At 38.7% G+C, this 26,350-nt stretch overlaps 1 protein-coding gene across 4 annotated transcripts; it reads left to right on the top strand.

Moving 5' to 3' along the window:
• The first annotated feature begins 1,165 nt into the window (after positions 1-1,165).
• On the top strand, positions 1,166-26,121 carry CEP43 (centrosomal protein 43). 4 transcript variants are annotated; one of them, XM_086631536.1, is made up of 13 exons: positions 1,166-1,302; positions 9,696-9,749; positions 11,639-11,693; positions 12,340-12,428; positions 13,393-13,527; positions 14,278-14,361; positions 19,550-19,767; positions 22,162-22,242; positions 22,458-22,567; positions 23,741-23,809; positions 24,557-24,596; positions 25,252-25,345; positions 25,859-26,121. In XM_086631536.1, exons 1-13 carry the CDS (start codon positions 1,213-1,215, stop codon positions 25,931-25,933), a joined length of 1,194 nt encoding a protein of 397 aa, XP_086487662.1. In that variant the 5' UTR covers positions 1,166-1,212; the 3' UTR covers positions 25,934-26,121. The 4 variants fall into 4 exon arrangements, with proteins under 4 accessions (XP_086487662.1, XP_086487665.1, XP_086487666.1 ...); XM_086631539.1 differs by lacking the exon at positions 22,162-22,242 and having other exon boundaries at positions 12,340-12,433; positions 13,383-13,527; XM_086631540.1 differs by lacking the exon at positions 22,162-22,242 and having other exon boundaries at positions 13,393-13,531; positions 14,288-14,361.
• The last annotated feature ends 229 nt before the right edge of the window (positions 26,122-26,350 follow it).

A 26,350-nucleotide genomic window follows, 5' to 3' on the forward strand; every position in this document is an offset into this window, starting at 1 on the left:
CAAAAAAAAAAAAGACCTGAAAGCAACATAGAATCACAGAATCTCAGGGATTGGAAGGGACCTGAAAGGATCATCTAGTCCAATCCCCCTGCTGGAGCAGGACCACCTAGATCAGATCACACAAGAACGTGTCCAGGCGGGTTTTGAACATCTCCAGAGAAGGAGACTCCACAACCTCTCCGGGCAGCCTGTTCCAGTGTTCTGTTACCCTTACTGGGAAGAAGTTCTTCCTCATGTTTAAGCGGAACCTCCTATGTTCCAGCTTATATCCATTTCCGCTTGTCCTATCATTGGATGCCACTGAGAAGAGCCTGGCTCCATCCTCATGGCAGTCGCCCTTTACGTATTTATAAACATTAATGAGGTCCCCCCGCAGCCTCCTCTTCTCCAAGCTAAAGACATAGTGCTGAAGTTAAGTATGACAACTTACAAAGCTTTGTGTCTTTTTTTAAGGCACGGTAACGCTGGAGCCTGCCGCGCCTACGACACCGCCCTGCACTTTTAGCATGAAGAACACGCTTATGACAAAACAAGGGCTCCAGAAAACCTTTTAATGCTCTTCGATGCCGGGTGCGCTGGTGCGGGGCAGAGACCTCGGCCGGGGCCCGCCGCCACCGTGAGGAAGTTACGCTCCCTGGGAGGCCAGGGGCTGCGTTCTCCTGGCTGCTAAAGAGAGCTCCGCCCCGCTCTGCTCCGGCGAGGCGGTTGTTCGCTCCATAAACCCGTATCGGCACCCATCCCTCACGCTTCAGGGCGAGACCGTGGATACAGAGCGGCTGTAGCCGCCGGGCGCGGGAGAGGATGGGATAGTTTAGCGTTCGCTGGGTTCGAGCGTGGCGGGAAGCACCGAGCAGGAGGAAAGAAGGGCGGGGGGGGGGGGGAAAGAGGGTGCTGAGGGGCAGCTGACGGGGGCGAAGGGCCGCGCCGTTCAGCCGTTAGCGCCACTTCTGGTTTTAAACTTCCCGCCCGCTCGCGGCGCCGGCGGCCGCGCTGCCCATTTGCCGCCGCAGTTTCCAGGCGCCGCGGGCGGCAGAGGCGCCCGGCGGCCGCCGACTCGCTGCCTCCCCTTTCGGGCCGCCACCAAGGGTGGCTGCCGGCCCGCCGCGCCGCGTTTCGTCAGGTCTGCGGCTGGGCTGGCGCAGCGGCGTAGGCGAATCTGCCGGCCTCGTCCTGCCGCTTGCGCGGTTTGGGCGGTTGTCAGGGAGAAACAAGATGGCGGCCGCAGCGACGGAGGAGGACACGGAGCTGCGGGACCTGCTGGTGCAGACGCTGGAGACCAGCGGGGTGCTTAATAAGATTAAGGTGAGGGGAAGGAGACCCTCTCCTCCGCGCACACGTCGCCTAGCGGGAAGAGGGGAGCGCTGGATGGCGCCGACGGCGTTTAACGGCTCCGCGGAGCGGGCTGAGGCTTCGCGGGCTTCGTCCCCTCTCGCTGCCGCTTCCAGCGGGTGTTCCCGGGTCGGGCCCTCTCGCGGCGTCAGGCCCGGCGGCGCCTACTCTCCTCGTGGTGCTCCCCGGCCGCTCGGCCCGGTCTCGGCGGGAGCCGGCTCTGGTGCCTGCCTGGCGTGGTAGAGCCGGTCCGTGCCCGACGCGGAGCCGAGGGCCGAGGCCTGACCGCCGCAGTGAGGTCTGTCCGGCGGCCTCCGGAGCCGCAAGATCGGCCGGACGGGGAGAGGGAGGGGAGCTCCCGGCCGCCGCAGGCAGCCCGGCGGTGCGGTTTCGCCCTCGTAGATGCCGTGCGGCCGCCAGAGCTCTCTTGCTGCTGCCAAACCCGCTGGAAGCGTTCAGGCACCGGGTGGTGTGGGACAGGGTGGATAGAGTTTCTCTCTGCTTCGATACGAAAACCTTACATTGAAAACATCAAGCAGAAGTCCTTGAGGGTCGCTGTTTAAACATTGTTCGTTTTGAGCATGGGTTGCTGGAGCTTCGTCTTGGAGGCTTGCTAAACCTGGAAGCTCTGGGGATGCTGCCTGCCTACTGGGAAGAAATAGCGCTACTTAAAGAAAATATGTGAAAGATAGTGTTGTAGTGGAGTGTACTCTACTTCCAAGCCTGTGGTGTAGCCTGAGCTTGTGTCAGAAGGGATATGAATATTGGTTCCATGGATTCTTGTTCAAGTTAGAAGCTTCCAGCAATAACTATTGTGTATAGCTGAGATATGGAAGTGCTGGATTCCTTTCCAAGCTAGAGGAAAAATGAAGTTTGATTTCAGATCAAGGATGGTGGCATTTATCCACAGTGTTCTATTTTAAGCATTCAAGAGGTGAATGATCATTGTTGGTATTTCAGGAACAGTTCAACAACTGAAGCGGTTAATGGAAGTGAGAGCATCTTTGTGTGTGTGTTTTGAAATCCCCTGGATTTTGGGCTAGTTGTCATGCTTTTCAACAAAGTAGTATTATTAAAATATATTGTTCTTGCATTTCAAATGGATAATCCTTCTTTAAATTACATAAGTAGATGAAGATTCTAGCTCACCTAACTATTTTTGGTAGGGAGACCTTCTAGTTAAGTGTCAAAAAGGCCTTTTTAACAGGGCCACCAGTTAACCTCTCACATAGCATTAACCAATAAAAGTATGATGGTAACAAAGTAGGAATTAAAAAAAAGTACAAGCCAATTAGATCATACCGAGTATGTGAGCTGTAGTTTCTTAATTCCTGCCTTTGTGTAGTATGCAAGTTTTCGTACTATGATTGCCAATTCATTGAGTATTGTATAAATATATTTATTGTAATTTTCACTGTTCTATAATGTTGAAAGTGTGTAGTATCCAATATTGCGTAAGCCATTCTTAAGGCAAACTAGGAGATTGCTTACAAAAATACAAACTGCATCCTAATTACTAGGTTATGTCTTTTATTGATACTAGGAGTTACTGTTTAATAATTGGTATGCTTATGGTTAACGCTTCTCATTTGAGGAACTTGTGGTGTCTTTTTCTTAGCTGTAAACGTTAATTGCCACACGACTATGATAGCTGACTGTGAATTGATAGTATTAATGACTTACAGAATTTGTTCAGCTAGTACCTGACAAAAAGCGCTTTGTCTTCCAGAAGAAATAAGATTGAACAGGTCTTCTTAAATCATCAGCTTTTAATTAAAATTAGATTACACCATGCATTTAAAAAAACAAAAAACAACCCCTATCATCCTGTCATTGAAATAAGCATGGTTGTGATCAATAGTATTTCTTTATCTATTGCATATCAGGCTTTTTTTATTATGTGTTAGAACTGAATGAACATTTACATGTTATCAAAACAGTTGTTTATCTTATAATTCAGAATGAGTACTGGCCATTTTTTCAAGGTGGATTAGGCTAGAAAGCTAACTGTAGTAATGTATTTGAGAGTTATTGAAGTAGATACATTAATGAAAATTATATGGTCAATGTATAGCTGAATTGATATGAAGCACTACAGGTAAAAAAGGCTCTGAGAAGATTAGAATTCAAGTGGAACTATTTCACTGGATAGAATGTATCAGACTCAGCTAATACATTTTTTAACATAATGACTGAGTAATATTTAGAAAGAAACATAGTTTGCTACGTATGCTTTGCTCTCTAGTGCAAAATGATTTTTTAATGGGTTGCAGTTAGTTTATTATTTTGAGAATAATTTCTTGGATGAATCAGTGTTGATGTAAATTATTTAGCTGAAAAAATGTTTCTTGTATGACGTTTTAAAAATCTGTTCACAATTTTTCTATTTACTTTAGACTTTGAACACTGGAGAATTTAATGAAGTTATATAGTGAAAACTGGAAGATGTGTAAATATATTTGCCACTTGCAGTTGAGAATTATCTTCCTTAATTCAGATGATTAACAAACTATATATACACATTGCAGCTGAATCTAATGAATAAGACTGCTTCTTAATGAATTCTGTAAACATATAAAATATAACTGTGGATATTTGTACTTTAGTGAAAATTATCACTGATACTGTGTGACGCATACTGAACAAATAGAAATGTTTTTCTGTCTTGAAGAGAATGTGATCTTTCTCCTAGGGAAGCTGTCATCATCAGAGCAGGAAGAGCCTTTATGCTTCTTACTGTGTTCCTTTGTTATTTTGTTTTGGTTTGTATCTTTTAATCTCTTTAGTTCTGGAAAAATAAGTTTATACCACCTAAGTTAACTTGCTGTTAGCAAGGGAGGTTAGCATCGCCAATATCATATGACTAGTAATGCTTTTGGCCAGCTGATGCTGATCTTGCTAACTTCTTGCTAATTTGGTTCGAAAACTAGACGGCTGAGGTACTGGCAAATAATGTATTGTTAGATAGAATAAAAATGCCATTTTTAAAATGGGCCTGTATCTGTGTATTCATAAGTCAGTTAAGATTGTCCTGTTCACTTTTTCATCTTCGTTCCACATATTATAATGACCAATGCTTTTAAATGTGTTTGAATTATTAACAGTTGTGATGAGTAGGCTGCACCCTATAGTGTAATCTCCTGTTTTCTGGATTTTTTTTTTTGGGGGGGTTCAGACAGTCCATATCAGAAAGTCAACTAATTTCTCTTTCTTATTATTTTTATAGGGTAAGTAAAATATAACTATTTATAATGATTTGAGATTAACTAACTGAAATTCAACATTTAAACGTCAGTATGGTCCTCTTAACATCCTAAACGTATTTAGGAACACAAGAATGAGAACTACTTGTGACATTCAAAGTAGGCACATGATAAATGCAGCTTCAGGTATTTAGAGTTTATGACTTTTAGGTATTTACTGCTTCCTTTATGGAATGGATTCTTCCCATGTCTTTTTCCAGCAGTCTGCATCTTTTCAGTCACACTGCCTGCAAGTTTAACTTTCTTAGCCAATTAAGACTACTAAGTTGAAGAGTTTTCCACTGAAGTGAAGAAAAAATGGTCATGGAAACTACTGATCCTGCTCAAGGATGAGAACCTCACAGATGGAGAATGGTGGGGAGGGTACAGAGAGATGTTGGTAGTGAAGTTACTCATTAGGGTTTGACACCAACTTTGGATTTGTGATGCATATAGACTGGCACAGATGTTTACCCTGATACACACAGAGTTCTAGCCTGAGATGATCACCAGTGGTTAGACTTGTTAATGCTACGTCTTGCTCTGTATCTACTGAGGTATATGACAGACATTTTGGAGTTAGGAAGTGGAGTCGGTGAAAGTTGTGTACGAAGGTGCCTGTGTGCTGCTAAATTTTGCATGTGCAAGAGATTGTTTGTGTTTGTGCCTGCATGGCATTTTTTCATAGCACTGGAGCAGATGGCAGTTATACATGCCTGTGCTTTGCGTGGAAGATCTGTAAACAGTTTATCTCAGCAGCAATGCATTCTTTAACCCTGCAAAATGTTATGCATTAGTTATTCATTACTTATGCATTTACATTATCATTTCACAGCCGTAAACATACTTTTAACCACACCATGCACTGACGCATGTGTTAGTAACAATTTGTGAATGCAAGCTTGCAGGAGAGTTTTGGACCTCCAGCTGGCCTGTTGCAGGTATCTGAAGTGAATATCTCCCTTATTGACACTTGCTGAACTTTCCTACCCCTCGGATCTTAGGGAATGCACAAACTTGCCTTTATGTGGCTTCAAAACGGTATGTGTTCAGCTGCTTAGGCAGGTTGAGAAGGGTGGTAGCATGTGCATTTGGCAAGCTGAAATTTATATTATACTTTCTGCTAATGGGTCTTCAATGGCTGGGGAGGAGTGGGTGGAGTAAATCCAAAGACGACTTCAGCAAAAGCTACAGGACTCTTGAGGGTTTGTAGAAATGATATCGAGAGACGCATGAGACAGCAAGGTTTTGTCAGCTAGCAGACAATGTCATACTCAACTGTATTATGTGTACAAAGCCCTTTATGAAATTAAAGTGACTGCTTTTTGATCTAGTATTCCACAGCATATTGAGATCAGTGTCTTGAACCCGTTGCTTGTTCATCTAAAATATTGCCTCAGGATTAGAAAGTATGAATAAAGTTTGATAGGAAATAATAATTTTGCCAAGATCCCTTTGGGAGGTATTGGGATGTCAGGATGTTTGCAAGTGAATTGTGTAGCTATGCAGAGGATACCAGTGTGCAACAAATAAGCTATACCCACGGTTGTGCTTAATGACTATTATATGAAGTCGTCTTGGTCACTGATGTGCCTGCATGCTTTGAGGCATAGAAATGAGTTTGAAGTCCCCAAGCGCTTTCCTATTGGAAAACAATGTCTCAAGTTTTGTTGTACGACAGTAAACTCTCTTGTTTAAGTGCTGGACAAATGGTTTCCAGCACAATAAAAGACAAATGCCACAATAAATAAAACCCCAGGGAGATGCTACATATCTGTGTGTTGGAGTTTGCAATTGGGGTTAGTTACAGGCTACAAGTCATCCTTCAGTCCTGCACAGTCTCTATCTTATGCTTTTCATCCAGTACTTAGGTGAAAGTTGCTGTGGCTGGTTTCTACAGGTGTGCTAAATCAGGTTTATAACCTTGTTAAGGTTGGTGCTTGTTATGTTACTATTAAGAGCATACTGCCAAATCAGATTGGCATTTTTGAGATGCCACCTAAAAAATGTGTTTAGGGAGCTCTTGAGATAGTAAGAATTATTTTCCCCTTTCCCAGGGAGCTGCAGACTGAGGGAACCGTTTTCCTGTATGGTACTTCAGATACATGCAAACGGCTCTGTATTTAGAACAGTATCTAGGCTCTGAAGAGGGCTACTACAGCTCAGTGCAGAAAAGACACTTTCATGCACTACAAGCTTCTGATGTACAGTGCAACAGCAATCATCAAGAGACAGTGTTGTCTGATGAGCTGTAAATGCCTGGGAGGAAAAAGGGAAATGTACTTTTGTTTCAAAATACTGACCCATACATTTCTCCACTGAGTGTAGACAGCATGTCATATACAATGTTAGCCTTGCTCATTGTAGCTAAGTTCAGTGAAAATAAATTGCTGTCTCATTGGTATGAGCTTTTGCCTGATAAAACTTCTTAGGGAAAGAAGGGAATGAGCATCTTCCACAGGATGAGAAAGAAGCCTGTGGGTTTGGTGGATGCAAGAGTGATAGATACACACTGTCACCTTACTCATCAACATCTGACTCTATTGGCATAACCCCGTTTTACTGAAGACTTAGGAAGGATATGGGTGGGGAAGTTGAATATCAAGCTTTGGTCTGCTTTACTGCTAGACTATAAATAAAATTCTTCAAAGGTATTTGTATTATGCTGAAAAGTGCCAAAGGGTACTAGGGCAAAGACAAATGCAAACAGTTCATGGTTTTTTGTTTTGTTTTTTTTAAAAAAGGAGCGGGGAGGCAGAGAACACCACTGTGTAAATGGATTCATCATTGCAGTTTTGTAAGCCTCTGTATCTGCCGGTGGGAGCAAATTGCTGTGACCATACCTGATGATGGTGGTCTCAGTCTCTGGTGTTCAAATTCTCTGTGACTTGTCTCAGGTCCTGAAAAGCCTATATGACTTTGTCCATCCTGCTGTGTAGTGTGGTTCATCTCCTTGTATTTGGGTGATTTTGCCTTCGGCCTCAGCTTTATTATTGTTGCTTTTTGCTTTTTCCTCGTGAACTTGAGAATTACTGCTTTAACTTCACATGATTCAAGTGTGTGCTTCCATGTCTAAATTTATTGAGATGATATTTTTAAGAATATCTTGCTATGATCTGAGCAGTACCCATCTCAAAGGACAAAGATCAGTGTGTTGGAATGGTGTAAACCTTCCTTGTGGAGATGGTACAGGAGTGCTTCACTTCAGACTTACTGTGATGCTCACAGGACTGAAGGACTGTTGTGAGGACTGCTTATCTATGGAAGGGCTTGTAGGGTGGTATTGGAGATGATGCAGGTAAGCCAAAGGGAAACAGTAAACGTGACTGTCATTATCTTCTGGTGATGAGGTCCTAACCTTAAGGGTATTAACTGGGTGGTAATGGAACTGTAAAGTGAACCTGCTATTAATGGCGAATGGCAACATCTGGGAGAAATTGACGGTGTCATTAAACAGATGAGAAGAGGAAGAAAAGCACCTCAGTCTGTGTTTAAAAGCCACTGGGTTGGACCTAGAGGAGTGGAGCAAGCAAACAATGAGAGTTAAGTGAAAAGAAATGACAGTCGTGATATCATTCCAAAATATCCAACAGGCCAGACTCTGGATCAGCTGATGTAATGGCAAATACTTTCAGACAACTTGGTTCTACAGTTTCATGATCCAGATGCTTAAGGGGGTTTAGCTCTACCGATGTGTAATGGCTGGTGTCTGTTATTTTGAACAGCTGTAATAGCCAATCTGCGTCACAAATGCTTTGTTATTATTCTTATCCTCTTACTTAAGTAGACATAATTTCTGTGGCATCAGTGGAAGAGAGTCTCAGCCTTGCAACTGTTGGAAGTTTTTCATAGTGATATAAGACTAAACAAAGAAGTTGTTAGCTGTTGGTTGGAAAGTTAAATGTAAACTGGTTTTGTAACAATAATACTTAAATTAAAAGGATATGCTGATTGAATGCTGTACCTTAGTACCTAAAAAAAATGTAACTGCAGTGTCAGTATGACCATTGCATACAATTGTGGTAAACATTTTATGCTTTTGATGGAATTTTTTTTTTTTTGCATTGCTTTTCTTCCTTTAGAAAGGTATCCAAAGAGAGTTATGCTTAAAAAGGAAGTGTTTATTTTATTTTTCCCATGAAAGGATTTGTTTAATTTTTTTTTTTTTTGGTGGGAGGGAACACTTATAGGGTAATCCATGTCTAATTGCCTTTTGTAATATACATGAGAAAATCCAGATACTCTTCATATTGTTCTTATTCTTAATTATGGAAATATTAAGTCTCCTTTAAAAGCTTCCTGTCTTTGCTTTTGAGAAAGCTGGCGTACAAAGTAGCACCTTTATTGTTTATTACTGGAGTGTTATCTACTTCAAAATGTCAGATTAAGAGTTGATTACAAGTTGCAAAATACTTCATCAAATGTAATGTTGTCCATTTTATATGCTCAATGAAAGAAATAGAGAAACCGTAGTGTTTCAAAAGAATTTTTAAACTTTTTTTTTTTAAAAAAAGCAAGGCTTAAACTTGAATATTCAAGATAGTCCTTAGAAGAATTCTGATTCTTGATATTAAGATATTCAGTGAGGTAAAACCTCACGACTGGAATCATGTGCTCTTTTCCTTGAGAAATTCTGTTTCTTTGAGTGTGATCTGACAAGAAATCGTGGGAATATGTATACCTTAACGTTATTTTTTTAAAAAAATATATTATCTTAAGCTATTTGTTCATGTTTCCTGAATGAATTGTAAATGAAGGGTAGATGTTTCAAAGCTGCCTGAAACAGCTCGATTTTTATCTCTTAGAAGAAACTAATAGGAGACAATGTAGGTAATTTGGAATCTTTTTGTGTATGAAGAAATAATTTAGGAAGCCTTATATCAAATCCCACCCCCACTTCTTGTTCTCGGACTGAAAACTCTTCTTTCTCAGCCTCAAGTCACATTGGCTGTAATCTTAAGTGTTTTAATTGCACTGATGTAGATTACAATAGATGCCAAATTGCTTGAGGAGAAACAAATAGCTGTTAAGCTACTTGCTGGTTCTTTGCATTCTATTTGCATAGGGAAAACAGTGCTTGTAGAAATGATGTTTGATTGTGTTGTGTTTTTTTTTATTTGGCAGGCAGAGTTGCGAGCAGCTGTTTTTTTGGCATTAGAAGAACAAGAGAAAGTAGAGGTAAGAGAACCTTACAACATTTTATAAAAAAAATCAGCATTCTAATAGTTCTTCATGTAGAATTAAATAAAATAGCTTTAATGCTTTCTATTTGTGAAATGTAACAAGACAAAATCATGTATTACTGCATGAGAGCATGATACTTAGAGAACACAAAACAGGACTATCAGGGTATTTGATGTTTAGAAATAGGAATTGTTACATAGCCTTTTGAAACTGTAGCTTTAACTATCTCTGCTGGTTTTATATTGCTTCTGTCCAACTGACTAGAATAACTAAATGTCTTCTCCATCAAATACTACTTTGAAAAAAAATCTAGTTGATTGAGCAAGACTTTATCAAATTGGAATAACGTCTTTTGAAATGTGAAATATTATCGTGGGATTTTTTGGCAAGTGTGTTGTGCAAGCAGTTTAATGCAGTAATTTACCAAGTATGCAAATGCTTTTGGTGTTTCTCATAAGGATTTTGTAGGCTTACTTCAGGATAATTTGCTTATATTTGAGGAAGAATTCTGAATTAAGAGATGGACTATGTACTGATACCTTGATAATATAATAATATTAAGGATATGTGATGCTAACATGATTAAGTAACAATACTTCTGGTAGTATGCAGAAGCTAGTTTTGTGACCCCTTCTGCTGCTGGCATTGCCTTGTTTCCTGTGTCTTTCCGTTTTCTATAACTAGAGAGGAGATGATGCTGTTGTCCAGGCTCTTTTTCAAAAGAGGGATGGAAAACTGTCCTATTCCTCTCTTGGTTAGATGGTTGCGCTCTTTCTGGAAAATTGCACAACTGAAACAGGCTTTATTGTGACATTGGTAAGGAGAGAAAGTAGTTATTCTGTGGTATGAGATTCCATATTCCAGAAATCTAATATAAGATTGCTGAAGAAGACTTAATGGAAGAGTGATATAACAGTGCCACCTCTTATGGGAAGCTTCAGCATATTGTAGAGTACCCAGAGAACAACCTCCCAGACTATCTAGAGAGTAGTAGGGCTGAAGGGAGATTTGCTGCAGTTGATCCTGTCTCATGCTTTTTTCAAAAGACTTAAATGTGTCATCATATTTTAATTTTACACTTTAGAGACACTGAAAAGATACTTGCCACTACTCTGAATTCCTAAATATCGGGCAAGATGTATTTCTTTTTTCACACAGTGCTTTCTTGTGTGTGTTAGTTTTTACGACTAGTGATAAATACCTGTAACAGATCCTTTACTTAGAGTTAGGTACTTAACCAGGATATTTTCATATGTAAGGAATGGTGTTTAGAGTTTGGTTTGAAAAATCCTTGGACAATTTTGACAAACCCAAACACAGCACATTGAATTATCTCGGTTTAAAAATCAAAGTCGGAGAGGGCAAATCTAACAGAGGAGAAAAACAAATTTCATAATATCTTTGAAGATCTTTTAATTAATAGAAGATTAGTATTGATTTGTGAACCACTAATTTGTGCAGTCCACACTTTGTCTGGATGATTGGTAAATTCCTGTTTTTTAAAAAGTGGGACTGAATTTCCTTAAACAAACTTGGCACTACCTTAGAGGAGCAATTTGGGAAGTTAACTGCTTAACTTACCTTTTTAAGTAAAAAGAAAGCAGTATGCTATTAAGAATTTTGGTGGAATTACTCTAGCTCTGTAGCTTTTGTAGTAGAAATGCTGAGACAGTTCTAATTTGCCTAAGTAAACGTATGGCTCTGTAGCTTTTACTTGCAGGTAGTAGAATTAGTACAAAGATAAATTTTGAAGAAGTGAATTACATGTGCCAGGCATCCTTGTGGAACAGTGTACACCAAAAGGCCAACTTGCTGTGGTTTTCTATTTCTTGCTAACACAAGGATGATGTTAATTACTGTTTGTTTGTTTTTATTTTTGACAGAACAAAACACCTCTGGTAAATGAAAGCTTGAAAAGTTTTTTAGGTACAAAAGATGGTAAGTTGTTTGTTTAATATACTTTTCAAAATATTAAAAATAGGGAACAAATGATTAAATCTTTGAATCTTTTATTAACAGTACAGTCTTCATGACATAAAGGATGCTTTGTTCCTGTCAAATGTCATAATTACTGTTCATTCACAGTAGAATTCAGTCTATAATTTTTGAAGTTAATATTGTTGAAGTTATATTTTTAACTGAGGTGACCAATGCATATAAATTAATATTTCATGATGAGCTATGGTTGTGCTAAGTCAGAGCCGTTCTAGACCAACAAAAACAGCAACCAGTGAAAAATCACTGTAGAGGTACAGTAGTGACTGCGCACATAGGAGAAATGCCAAAATGAAGTCTTTAAAACAGCTAAATAGTTTAAAAAAATAATCTTACACCTGATTTTGTAAGCAGTCTCTGTGCTCCTGCAGTATAGCTGACTTAAATAATTTTGGTGCAATGGCTGAGTTAGAAATTAGAGAATTGATATACAAATTAGATAGGTGGTGGTAGTTTGCTGAATGCCTAAATGATGTTTGTAGGAGTGTAGAATCAATGTAGATGTTCATACTGAAGCCATGTTAACGTTAAATCTTAGAAGTAAAAATTGTTTCCATCTGTATTTTTACTCGTCTCATTTCCTTTTTAGGTCGCTTGGTAGCAGGTCTTGTTGCAGAATTTCTACGTTTTTTCAATCTTGATTTTACTTTGGCTGTTTTTCAGCCTGAATCAAGCACAGTAAGATACACTGTTTTTATTTGTATGCTATGATGATTGTTTGCAGTGCGTGGCAATGAATACAAAAGATTTAAGCTGCTTGCTTGTGTTTATTCAAAATAATTTTTTGTGTTTAGTCAATAAAAGGTACTTATTGCCATAGACACACATATCCCAGGGAAGTGCGTTAGTATAAGTGAATATTTCCTTTATCAAAATCCAATGCTTGATAACATGTTACTTTTGAATTAAAAATTAATATTTTTTGTGAAATCATATAACAGTATGTATAACAGAATACTCCTGCAACACTTTTTGCCAGTAACTTTGCTATGTCATTATATTAAGTTTGCGTTGTTACATGAAAATTAAAGTAATGTCAGTAATCTGCTCTGAAAGAAAGCTTTCTGCTTCTGCTATAATGTGAAGTTCAGGTTCAAAAAGTGTATTTTTCTTTTTTTTTTCTTTTGGGGTTTTTTTTTTTTTTTTTTTTGTTACTTTCATTCCTTTTTCTGTCCAAACTCATGTTTTTTCCAAGTGAAACAGAGACTGAAAGTAAGTATTGGCCTATCTTGGTGTACTTCCAAACACACAGGAATAGGAACTCTCCATCATTTTTGAATTTGCTGAAACCACTGGCTAGGTGTCCTAGGATCCACTTTTAAATGTGATAGGCTAAAGTAATTTGACTGTATAGATCCTGAAACGTGCTAATCATTAACAATTGCTTATTTAAAATGACTTTGGGTGGTCTGTGATAAGTTCAAGTACAGCTCAGAAGTAAATGATGCCTTAGGCTGTCATTGCTTTTGTCCACATGCAACAGGAAGTCTTAAATAATCATGTTTAGTCAAAATATTGCTATTTTAAATAAGACCAAAACGCTTTAGGAGTTATATTACAAAATATATATTGTGTTTTCTGATAGTTATTTCTGTGTTGTGATTTTATTTTATTTTTTAATCTCTCCCCCCCCCCCCCCCAGCTAAATGGCCTTGACGGTCGAGAAAACTTAGCTCGAGATTTGGGAATTGAAGAAGCAGAAGGTACTGTGGGTGGTCCTCTGTTGTTGGAGGTTGTTAGAAAATGCCAGCAGAAAAAGATTTCAGGCAATGGAGAAGTAAGTAGTGTTAACATATAATTCCTTTCTTTCTTCATAATTCTTTATTCATTTTCATTTCAATTATGAAAAATAAACTGAAACGAAGAACATTTGGCTACAGTTGTAGTATTATAATGTTTCAAGTCTTTATTATAGTTAGTATAATAGGAAATGCCTTCAACATCACTTATCAGAAAACAATGCTGAAAAGTTAAAGATTATGACTGTTCTATTACTTTTAATGCCACCCTAGTACTCTTTATTAATATTCTGCTACAACATAGTAACACAGAGTGAACCCAGATAAATGACACAAAACACTGTGTCACTTATTCTCTAATTTCTAGTATAGTTTGATAACACTTCTAACTGTACCTATTTTCTTTGGCATACTTTTAATTTCAGTATGACCTGAAAAGCCTAGAATTGGTTTTGTTAAAAGCTTTAAAGCTGTTCTGAAAACGTGTATTTAAATATAAGAAAATATGAAACGACATAAAGGCAACGACAGTAATATTTTAATGGAATGTATAATTAAGTTGTTAATTAAATGGATAAAATCCAGCCAATAGCATTCTGTTACAGTCCCATTCAGTACCTCAACAAAAATTTGAATTCAGAAGTAGTTGTCATAGACTTCCTAACATAGCATCACAGTGTCACAGTTTGCGTGCTGTGTTGGTGAGGATGGTAGCCTTGTTTCTTGTTGGATAGTATTATGACACAATTGAGTTTATTTTTAGTAAGTGTTTATGTGAAACTTCTTAGGTAGCTCCAGTTCTAAGTGATAGCCTGTGCCCCACCTCAAAATCATCTGATGGAAGATCGAGTACACACTCTATACCAAATAAGGTAAGATTGTTTATATATAATGAAAAAGCTACATAACATACATGAGATAAGTAAAAGAGAACTCCTATGAAACTGCATATATGATGACATTGACTTAAATGATCTGCAAAGTCTATACCTTTCTGACTGGATAGGTGACAGCACATACACAGAGTCTCTGTGAGACTGACAGGCAGGAGCTCACTTGTCTGTTTATCAGGCAGCTGACTGATTGCTGCTTGGGATTGATACGGTGTTAGGATACAACTGCCTTTGCATTGGTGCCTGTGACTTTTTCGCTGTTGCTTCCCGTTAGCACAAAATCTGTAGTAACTAATGTCTTCCAGGCCTCTGATACTTCTTTACATTTGACTGGAACTGATCAATAGGTTGAGAACTAGGGGAAAGTGTGAGGCACAGAATGAGGCATGATCACTTAAGCCTCTTTTCCACAAGAAATCAGCTACCCACTGCACCCAGTGAAAAATAAAACCACAAAAAAACTAAAGCAAAAACCCTCTGATTCAAGCACTAAAGTTGGTTTAAATTATTGATGTAATCTGATCACATAAAAAGTTAAATATCAGTGTTACTAATACTGTTGCTTCATATGTGAGCCCTTACTTTTGTCTCAGAGTGGTTCTAGATTAGCTAAGAAGAACTACTGATAATGATTTAGAAGTCAGAAATATTCCATTCTGCCTTGCATGGACCACCTTTCATCTTCAGGTTTAAATTACTTTGTTTGAAATAAGTAGGTCAGAAAGAGAAGAGCTAAGTGTTTGTTGTATGGCTTTTCCTCAGAATACTTGTGTAAAGGAGGGGAAAAAAGTACTTTCAGTAGCTTGTAAATTGAACCAGGTTTCATGTGGTTTTTTTTTGTTGGGTGTGTATGCAGATGTCTCAAGGCTGGTCCAACCTCTGTCAGGCATGAAACTTATTGATTTATGTCTGTTCTTGACAGAGATTTTTGCAGTGAAATTATGGTTGGCTTGTTGAATATATATTTAAAAAAAAACAACTTCTGCTCTTGTTTCAGTGGCTGAACTTAACCAGCCAGTCCAAATAGATTAGTTAGGGCAAGAGAGAGAGAGAGAGACACAAGCACGGTGGAGTGTAGTATCTTAAGACTTGTTTCATTAGGAAACTAGATTGATAAGAATGATATTTAAGTTATCCATGGAAACTCTGCTTTAGATAATGTATCATGGAGTCAAAACAGTCATTCCTATTGAAGATTATAACAAGAATAAATGACAGCCTTAGTTCTTTTATCACAATTGTTTGGGCGTATACAAAACAGGAACTCTTATATCCAACTCAAATAGTGCTCTCCAAACTGGGTAGAAAAAAAATATAAATCACTTCTGAATGATTTCCAAAGATTAGTGCTGTTTTGCAGAAGTGATACTGTATTGTAGTTTGTTGCGTTATTCTCTGTGTTGAGATTGTCAGGATTCTTTTTCAGGCTGCTATCTGCTATCAACTATTTAGATATACTAGTCCGTAGAGGCAAAAGCTTCTCCAGTTGAGTGACTTCAGCTTAATGATAGTGATTGTGACTGGTCCAGTCAATAGCAGCATTTTTTAATGTGTAGATACTTAATCCCCAATAGATATATGGCCACAAGAAAGTGATTCTAAGGTTTATTCTAAGGTCTACGTTTTAGAGAAACAACCAGATATGAGTATTTAATTCTGAGCAAGTATTAAAGTGTAGTAAAAGATCATTCATTGAACCATGTTTTCTTTTTCTAAGGAGAGTTTTGTGCATTATCAGAACATCACAGTTAAGAGTTCAATGCTTATGGTATGCAGCAGCAGCCAAGGTGGTGATAACATTTTCATTTACATGCTCATTCTGATGTGATGAAGCTGCAAGTAGAACATAATTTACAACAAGTTGGAATTCTTTATACTCATCTTCTGTGGCAAACAAATCGTAATTCCATTGCAGTGGGAGATAGATGAACGTATTCTGGAAATACTTTTCATGACATATTGCTGAATCCTTCATGAACGTATATTTATCTCGGGAACAGGAGAAAATTTATTTCTGTATGGATTCTTCATAGAAACAGCAACCGCTGGTGGTTGGACTACAGAGTCCTCTAAGAATAAGTAGTGGATATCCTAATGGGACTGCAGTTCCTAGATACATTTATTTCCTGGTTCTCCCTCTCCTTGGCAAAGGCATGATGGGAGAATATTCTGCCCGTGCAATGTATTTGGTAAAAATAACGCAGAAGGAAGAAGTTTTAGCCGGTGTTGGTTGGAGCAAGGTGGAAGTTACCTGAACAGTCTAAACTTCCTGATCAAAACTTGAGATTCTCTGGTGTTTTTTCAGCAAACCCGTGAGCTGAACTGGCTCTGACTGTGACTTGGCAACAAACAAATGTAACGTAGAAGTGAGTGTGCTAAGAGAGACCAAGACTAGAGCTCTTGGTAGCAGCAAAAAATTACGTTTAAGTGCAGGTGTGAAACCACACTCTTAACTATCAACACCATTAGTCAGAAACCTAAAGTATGTTGCTCTTTGAACCCTTAGCCATGGTTAACCTATCACTACAATTTGAAAGTAGTGATTTCACTTCAGCAAAACTTTATTATATGAATTCAAACAAAGGCCAACTGTTGTGCTTCTAGTTTCTCAGACAAGATAGCAGCAGCTCATTACCTGAGTGAGGGCCCAGAACAGAAAAGTAGCTGTAATTTCTCTTTTACTCCAGTCCGTGTGTCACTAAGCTCTTAATTTTCAACAGCAATTCTGTTCCTCTAGGATAGGAAATTAAAATACTACTGTTAGTACCCCTTACAGGTGTAAGTACTTTTTCTTGCCCTAGAAGAACTGAGCTGATGCCAGCAATTGAATATGGTACTGTGACTGAAATAAAATTACCTTGGTAGGCCTTTTTCAGCTTTCATGACCTACAGTTTGACAATTTTGCTTCAGCCTTTTGAATTAAAGTTAATGACTGATAAAGAAATTGGGGCAGTGCAACCTACACGTCGGTTATCTGGATTAAACAATACTGTTGACTTTGTTTCAAAACTGTTGCTGTTCTTTGTATGCAGGAAGGTAGATAGTGAAATGAATTATCTTTTCACTGGCTTAATTTAAGTCTAGGGGAAGACAAAAATTGCACTACTACTTGCTAGGTAGCAAGATGATATCGTTTAACAATAAAAGTCCATTTTTTCACAACAGCTTCATGGTCTAGGTAAATTTGAATATTCTTCATTGGGCCATGAAGTTTGCAAAGATATGACTTGAGCTGTATTAATGAGTCTAAAAGTAAGCATGTAAAATAGTCCTTACAAGCTTGAGTATCTGTAGGACTGGTCATAAGCATGATACAAAGACTGAAAGATATGTACTTTTAAAATATCTTGTTTCTGTCATTTTTGGTTTTATGATACAGAGGGAGAAAGTGTCATTGTCTGCAGTTGTCTTACGCTTGCTGCTTTAAAACCTAATATTATACTGCAGAGGATACTCTTTAATATGGAAGTTAGGGTAATTTGCATGGGTTTAAACTGATTTCTTTTGAAGACGATAGCTGTAACTAACAACATTTGTTTATAGAGAAGTTGCAGAATAACACTATAAAGCATGGTGTAACTTTCAGGCTGAAAAACAAACCAACCCGCCTATATTCAAATCTAGGAGGTAAGGATCAGTCTGTATGTAGATTTCTTTATTCAATGACCAACAGCTCTTACAATTGATTGCTTTTATAATAGTGTCCTGGTTATAGCTCAGCCAGCAGCTAAGCTACCACGCTGCAGCTTGTTCACTCCTCACCCTCAGTGGGGTGGAGAGGATTAAGAAAAAAAAAAAAAGTAACAAAAGGCTTGAGGATTGAAATGAGAACAGGGAGGGATCACCCACCAATTATGGCCCCAGGCAAAACAGACTGGCTTGGGGACAAATCAGTTTAATTTGTTATCAGTTACTTCAGAGAGGATAAGGAGAAACAAAGCCACATCTTAAAAACACCTTCCCCCACCCCTCCCTTCTTCCCTGACTCTACCTGTTCTCCCAGTGGCACAGGGGGATCAGAAATGGAGATTGCAGGTCAGTTCATCACATACTGATTCTGCCACTCCTTCCTTGAGGGGAAGGACTCTTTATGCTCTTCCCCTGCTCCATCATGGGATCTCTCCTCAAGACAGACAGTTCTCCATGAGCTTCTCCAATGTGAGTCCTTCCCACAGGATGCAATCTTTACCTATCAGATTGCTCCAGTTCTGGCTTCTCCTGTGGAGTCATGGCTTCATAGGGTGCAGCCACCCGCTCCGGCATGGAGTCCCTTCCCACAAACTGCAGATGCATCTCTGCTCCACTGTCAGTCTCCAGCAGCATGGAGTCCTTCCCCACAGAGACAGTGCTCTACGAACTCCCTTGGGTGCAGGCATCTCTGCTTCAGTGTGGGACCCTTTCCCACAGGCTGCAGGCGGATCTCTGCTCCACTGTTAATCTCCACAGGCTGCAGGGGAATCTCAGCTCTGGCATACCTCCTTCCACTTACATCTTCACTGACCTGGAGTCTGCATAGCCATTTCTCTCAGGTCTCGGTCCTCTCTCCGCTGCAGCTGCACTGGGCCCGACGAACCTCGGCAGTCCCGGCAGGATGAACTCTGCCCGGTGAGCGCCCTGGGAACGAGGCGCTTCAGAGCGTTCCAAGCCACACTGTCACAGCCATCTCCAGTCGAGTGGCAGTGGCCCAGTGCGGGCAGCCACCCACCCAGGAGGCTGGGGAGGCCAGCCCTTTTCCTTCGGGTCTGACCTGGCCAGAGACAGGTACAACTGGAAGTTTCTAGCAGCTCCTTGTAGGGGCTGTCCCTGCAGCCCCTCCCCTGCTACCAAAACCTCACCACGTAAACTAGCATAAATAGAGGTTATCTAGACAGTAAAGCAATGGAGAGGAGGGAACAAAATTTTTTAATGGCAGCAACAATAAGGAACACTTTCTTTCTAAAGTGATAAAACAACAATTTTTCTCTTGTATGACTCCTGAAGATACTAACAAATTCCTGAGAAGTACTAATAGATTTGATGTAACTTTTTAAAAAGTGATAGTAGGTATATATTAGATGTCGTGTATTTATATTACCACTTACAGTATTATTAGACAGTTCATACAGATTTTCTCCAAGAGAAATTACTTATTCCTTTCAGTAAGGGATTTTTTCTTTATCTTTCAAGGCTGCTGAAACCAGTCAAAGTGATACGAGTGTCTCATCAGGGGAAGCAAGCAAAAGAAGCATTCATTTTATGCCTAATGAAACAAAACTAGATCCTCAACTAGAAAACAAAGACTTAAATACCAAAGAAAAAAGTGATCCAGGTGTGGATGAAGATGATGTAGAGGGAGATTCTTTTTTTGATGATCCTATACCCAAACCAGAAAGAACTTATGGCTGGTAAGTAACACAGATGCTCTGTTTAATAAAAGTTTCTTTTGTCCTCAGCATGCTTGCAGTCCTTCGAGAGCTAACTGGTGTTTGATTATTCACACTTTTTAAATGTAAATGTTGAGATCTCTTCTGGAATGTTTTGTTTCCAAAATGTGCATTTCTATGATTGTATTCTATGAAATACATAGTGTCATCTGGAATCTCTTGGATGTACCATGAGTGGAAAAACCTGTATCACTTTAAAGTGCATCAGTTAGACTATATAGTGTCCCCAGCCTATTTCTTTGGTGCAATGAACATGTATGAGACACAGACAGTGTTTCTTGCAGCAGAGCTGCAGTGGTGATCAGTACTAAAGGAAGTGGATAATGACAGGGATAGTGCTTTAGGTATCTGTATGGCTTTGTAAGGAGTACAAAAATGTGTAAATGGTGAATGTATAAACTGTAAGTGTAAGGAAAGCTTTGTCACAGCTAAGAGTTCCTGTTCACATTGCAGCACCTCTTGTGTCAGTTCTGTTTTCAGGAAAGTGTTGTTTCTGCATATGCCAATTTTGCAGATGCTTCTGAAAGGCATACTTTGTGGAGCCTGTTGACTGAAAAATACCATTTGAAACAAGAACTAGTGGCTGAACTATGCAACAGCTTTGTTACAAAACTGAAAAACCTATCTTTGTGTTATCACCTTGAGTTATCTTGAAGCTTAGTTTAGATATCTCGAGAAATGCTGCAAGATTGTTTCATGGTGTTCTTTTGCTGTGCTTTAGTAATCAGAGAATTGCTCTAGCTTAGAGTTTACCAAAAGAGTTTGCAGAAGCATTTGCAAGTCAGTTTGACAGTAGCTTCCCTCATGTTGACTTTTTCCCCCAGCTATGTTGATAGTGGGCAGAACAGTATAAACTTTTTTGTGCTATCACTATAGTGGATGCTTACTCTTGGAATGAGATCGTTCTGGTACAGCACACAGCAATCACACCAGGTAAACTAGATCTCTTTCTAGTAAATTAATAGACTTTGAGAAATATTATTTATAATACGGCTTTAGTGGGATGTATATAAAGAGCGGATTTTTTTTTTTTTTCCTTGAAGAGCCTTGATTTTTCTCTGAAAAATACTGTGTGTTACAAATAACATTATGGTATTTCTTTTCTTTTTTGTTTATTGACAGTATCAAGATTAAAACTGTGTCTGAGTCACTTACTAGTCCTTACTCAAGAGCTCATTTAACTAACCTTTAATGAAAGTCTAACCATTGTAGCAGGTGGTTATGTTGCCATGAAACAGGTTTAAATGATAAGTTGGGAAAAGTAGAAACAGCTGGAAAAACTTCTGGATAATAATATTTGCTAATTTCTTATTGTTCGAGCATTTTCATATGACAAGAAGGAAAATGCACTTTGAAACTGGGTAAACTAGATTTCTTTTAAAAGACTATCCAAGGAAGAGACTATTAATTATTCAGTAAAGTAAGGATTTTCTCCTAGTAGAGAAACTCTCTACAGAAAGAATGATTTCCAAATTATATATGTCTGTAGTAGAGTCACGGTCCATCAAGTACTACTTTATAGCTCATAATGCAGTTGTGATGTAGATACTATAGTAATGATCCATAAGATTTGCTGAATATGTTAATAATAAATGAGCTAGCAACTGATTGCAACCAAGCTGCCTCTGCTGAGTCTTTTGCTTCTACACTCCTGGCAGCTCCTCTAGAGGAGAAAAAAGAATATGTTCTTCAGGTGAAACACCTTTGTGTGGTGTGTTGTGCTGGTGTATCTGAGTCCCAAGGGATGAATACGTGGGAGAGGTGCCAGCATTGCTTGGTTTGCAAAAAGGTAAATTCCTTGTGGGAGCTTTCCCCATTCCTCTAAGAAGGATGCACTAGAGAGGAAGGGAGCAAGCAGTTACTAAGGACAGAAGAAGAAATGATCCAAACTCTCATTGTCCCTAGGTCTCTGACCTGTTGCTCAAAATTTTTGAGGTGTTTTAGTACGTGATGGTATACATGATATTTTGGCGATACAGACACAATGAATGATTCAAATGTTGTCTGGTACTAACAGGAATGGAATCACAGTAACAAACAGTTCTGGTAATACTAAATGTGAAAATCTCCATTTCTTTTTAATAGTGTTTCTTCATCCTTTACTTGCAAGTAGTATTTGAATTCAACACTTTAAATATATGAATGGAATACGTAGTAGCCAAGTGAACTTTTAACGTGTGGTGACGAGATCTATCTTGATATAACTGACTTTTCATTCTGTGAACTGACTGCTTTAAAGATTAATAGTTTCATCAGACGTAATCTCTTTTAGTTGTAGAACAAACGAATTTAAGTATTGATTTCTATCTGAATCCTTCTTCTTTTGGCTGCGTTTACATGTGGGGATAATGAAAGGCCCCTTGATAAAAATAGTGATGCAGATGAAGGCGCAGGAGCTCTGTCTGTGAAAGAGGGCAGGCAGAAGTCTTTGCGTAGGTGAGAAAGTGGCTTTCTTACTGAATGTCTTGCTTGACACTTGTGTCAGTAAACTGCCTACTGTTTTTAAGACAGCAAAATGAATAGTCCTTTCCCCTTGCTCTTTTTGCTGTAAAAATTGCCATTCTAGTTTAATGACAATTTAGTAAATCATAGAAAAGAAAGTCACATGTTTTACAGCTCTGTGGACTACTTATTTATTTGGTTTGTTTTAGGAAAACTGAAGCTAATAAAGCAGGAGGTCTAGCATCTCTTTCTGATGCACCGCCTCTAAAAAGTGGGTTAAGCTCCCTGACCGGTGCACCTTCGCTAAAGGAAGCTGATAGTAAGTTTTCATGTGCTTTTGTGTTTTGATGAATGTGGAGGTATTTCCCATAATATAATGAGTGATCTACACGTTCAGATGCAAATGTGATGACGTAGCCTGTATGTGACCCTTTCTGGTCACAACATGCTTCGTAGTTAACGCTTTTTTCACTGACTGATCACGTACTGGTTTTGATGTGTTATGCTACCATTGGGGCATCTTATGTTCTAGAGCATGAAATACTTAACTACACTCCTTTTTTTGTGAGTATAAAGCAGTTTTCAGGAGTATACAATTCTGCTGCTCAGTTTTTAACCAAAATAACTTGTTTTATTGTTATTTTACATTATTTGCACAGGTTCTTTAGGGATATTTGCTTTCATGTTGTAAAACCTGATCCTGGATACTAGAAGATTGTCCTTGTTTGCTACTCATGGTTTTAAACGTTAACAGAGTTCAGGCTTGAAAGTTTGATATAGTATTACCATAATATACTATAAAATGGTATATGGTTATTGTACTTGAGTTGAGGCAATCCTTAGTATCAATACCGACTGGGGGATGAAGGGATAGAGAGCAGCTCTGCAGAGAAGGATTTGGGGGAACTGGTAGATGAAAAGCTGAACACGAGCTGGCAATGTCCACTTGCAGCCCAGAAAGCCAACCGTATCCTTGGACACTTCTCCTATGCAGACAGGCTGAGAGAGTTGGGGTTGTTCAGCCTGGAGAAGAGAAGGCTCCAGGGACACCTTCTAGCAGCCTTCCAGTACCTAAAGGGGGCCTGCAAGAAAGCTGGAGAGAGACTTTCTACAAGGGCATGTAGTGCTAGGACAAGAAGTAATGGCTTTAAACTGAAAGAGGGGAGATTTCGATTGATATGAGTGAAAACTTCCTCCCTCTGAGAGTGGTGAGGCACTGGAACAGGTTGTCCAGAGAAGTTGTGGATGCCCCATCCCTGGAGGTGTTGAAGGCCAGGTTGGATGAGGTTGGATTGAGCAACCTGATCTAGTGGAAGGTGTCCCTGCTTACTGCAGGGGGATTGGACTAGATGACCTTTAAAGGTCCCTTCCAACCCAAACTATTCTGTGGTTCTATGAAAGAAACACTAGTTATAAACAGTTGATGGGATATGTTTAAGTAGGACCTTATTAGAGTAAAATTTCTTACATAAATGCTTTTGGTTTTTTACAGATTTGAATAGAAACTCTGTTTTGAAGGACCTGCGGTTGGTGAATGCAAAACTGGGATCACTAGAATTAGGCAAGTAACTGCTAAACATGAGTAAGCTCTGATATTTTTAACTGTTAAGTTCTGGCCCAGCTTCTTGGAGGAATCTGAGAAACTGAAATACTTTACTAAACTAAAATCTTCAGCTTTTACTTCTGTTACTCTGTTTAACACCATTGTGAAACTGACTAGAGTTAAGAGCAAGATCTAATCTGAAGGAATACAGAGAAGTGAAAACTGGTGTCTTGTGTGTGGATTAATATTTTACACATGCAGCAAAAATTAGATCAATTCCATGCATATGTTTGCTGATATCAAGTGATATTTTTTTTGTCTAGGTTTCAAAGAAAGGAGGAGGTTTATTTGCAGAAAAAGATAGCCAGACAAGTCTTAACTTTTTTCAGTGGCATATTTACTTGCCCTCCACATCTTTGAAAGTTGCCTTGTCAGCTTTAGGAGCAATATGAAGATGATGCAGTATAAGAACTATCAACTCACTCTCAAAATAGAGCTGCCAAGTATTTAACTTTTGTCTTCAGCGATGTAGTCAACATTGCTGAAAATGTGTGTTCAGTTTCAAAACAGTCCGTGTAAATGAGATTAAGATTAATTAACAATGAACGTAAACTCGGATTCTCTTCCTAATCTGCACAAGTAATTTAATCTACTCTTACTTTTGCTGGCCATCAAACTATGTATTTTTTGGTGCAGGAATAGATTATTTTTTGCCTTTCTTGAACAGAAAACTTGTTTGATTAATGCCTTTTGAAAATTATTTAGGAAATGGAGATGACGATGAGTACGCTGATGACTTCAACAGGTAAGAGAAGGATGATATTGCAGTAGCGTAGTATTTAATGCATTGTAAGGGTGTCCCCTGGCGTATTTGAATTATTTCATAATATTTTAGCTATTCACTATTGCTAGAGTCTGTCACTATCTCTGAATTCCTTTCAACTTCAGTTTGCTGTTTTAATACATATAGTTACAAATGTTAAAAAACAAATCCCTTTTGTGTATGGGTTAATGACTGCCTTAAAAATCTGGTGCTAACTTTAAGATGATGATAAATTCTTGCTTTTTTGAGGAAGGGTTGGTTTATTTTTTTTCCTGAACCATGAACTTAGCAGTGATTTAACAGTTTAGTTAATACTATTAGACAATGAATATGGTGTATGCTGAAATATTCAACTAAAAAATAAATAATCATGAGTAGTCAGTAATAAATATTTAACAGCCTTATTGTTACGATTGTCGTGAAGGCATTGGTGTTGTAAACTGCAGGATTGAGGCCTAAGTATTTATCATGGCTTCATCTAGATAGAAAGCCTTCAGTTGTTACGGGTTTTTAAGTAACTTCATATTTAACTTGCTAGGAAGTGAAATACAAATCAAATGTCAGGTGGAAAGTGAATGTAATACTTGGATGTTTGAAAATAAAACTTTCTTTCTACATTTATGGTTTTTCTCCTTAGTACTAGTCATCGCTCTGAAAAAAGTGATATCAGTATTGGTGAAGAAATAGATGAAATTTCTGTGGAAACAGAGGAGTCGATTGCCAGTGATAAAGTATGATTCTTTTAAAATTGTTGTTCTTGACATTCTTCTGATCTTGTCATGACTCTTTTCTTAACCTTTCATGAAGAAATGTGCCATTACGATAGTTCCTAGGATACATGTTGTATAAAGTTGTATTATATGTTATGTTCTGTATTTTTTATATCTAGTATTCCTGCCAGGTTAGATACTATACTGCTTAAAAAACAAAACAAAAAACCCCACAACAGTTGTTTGGTAGCAAAATTCACAGTCTGTTTCTAGGCATGTAAAATGTATTTGAGCCTGGTTTAGTATCTAGCATACGATTTTCTATATCCTATATCTTAGGATGTATCTAAGGATATATCTATATAGGATATATCTTATTCCTATATCTCAAGTTCTGTCTGAGCACCTCCTATAAAGGAGTTGAAATCTCACTGAAAGAGCTTGAGGCCAAAAGGATGGGATGCTATATAAAGGACTACCAGAAATAATACTGTTTCTGTGATTTCTGAGTTTGTAATTTCATTTATTTTCTAGCTGGAAGGCATCACGCAAGACCTTACCATTTCTCAGTTAAGTGATGTTGCAGACTATCTAGAAGACGTGGCATAGAATTGGACAGCAAAAATGTTTCGTTGTGCTGGACTAGAAGACTGCTGTGGACTGTTAATTTCAGACAATCACTTCTTGCTGGAATGTCCACTCCCTATTTGTGCCTTGTGTATCAAAAAGACTGTAGATGGAGAAGGCTTTTGAATATTCTTAACAAGAACTAAATGGAATAGTGCGTTCCCATTTGAGTCTGATATCAGAATTATTTTCTTCATTTGGTTCAGCCAAACCTTGTACAGCAGGAGGTGGATTTCCCAAGTAGAATGTCCATTGCAGGCAGTGGGCACGATAAAAAACACTCAATAAGAGAACATCTACAGAGAGGTATGTGGCTTTATAATGAACTTGCACTGTTATTGTAACAGTCTGAATTTTTTTTTTTTTAAAGATAACCAAAGCAAGAACCTTCAGAGGTAG

The sequence above is a fragment of the Tauraco erythrolophus genome, chromosome 2, assembly GCF_009769465.1.
Source record: "Tauraco erythrolophus isolate bTauEry1 chromosome 2, bTauEry1.pri, whole genome shotgun sequence".
NCBI lineage: Eukaryota > Metazoa > Chordata > Aves > Musophagiformes > Musophagidae > Tauraco > Tauraco erythrolophus.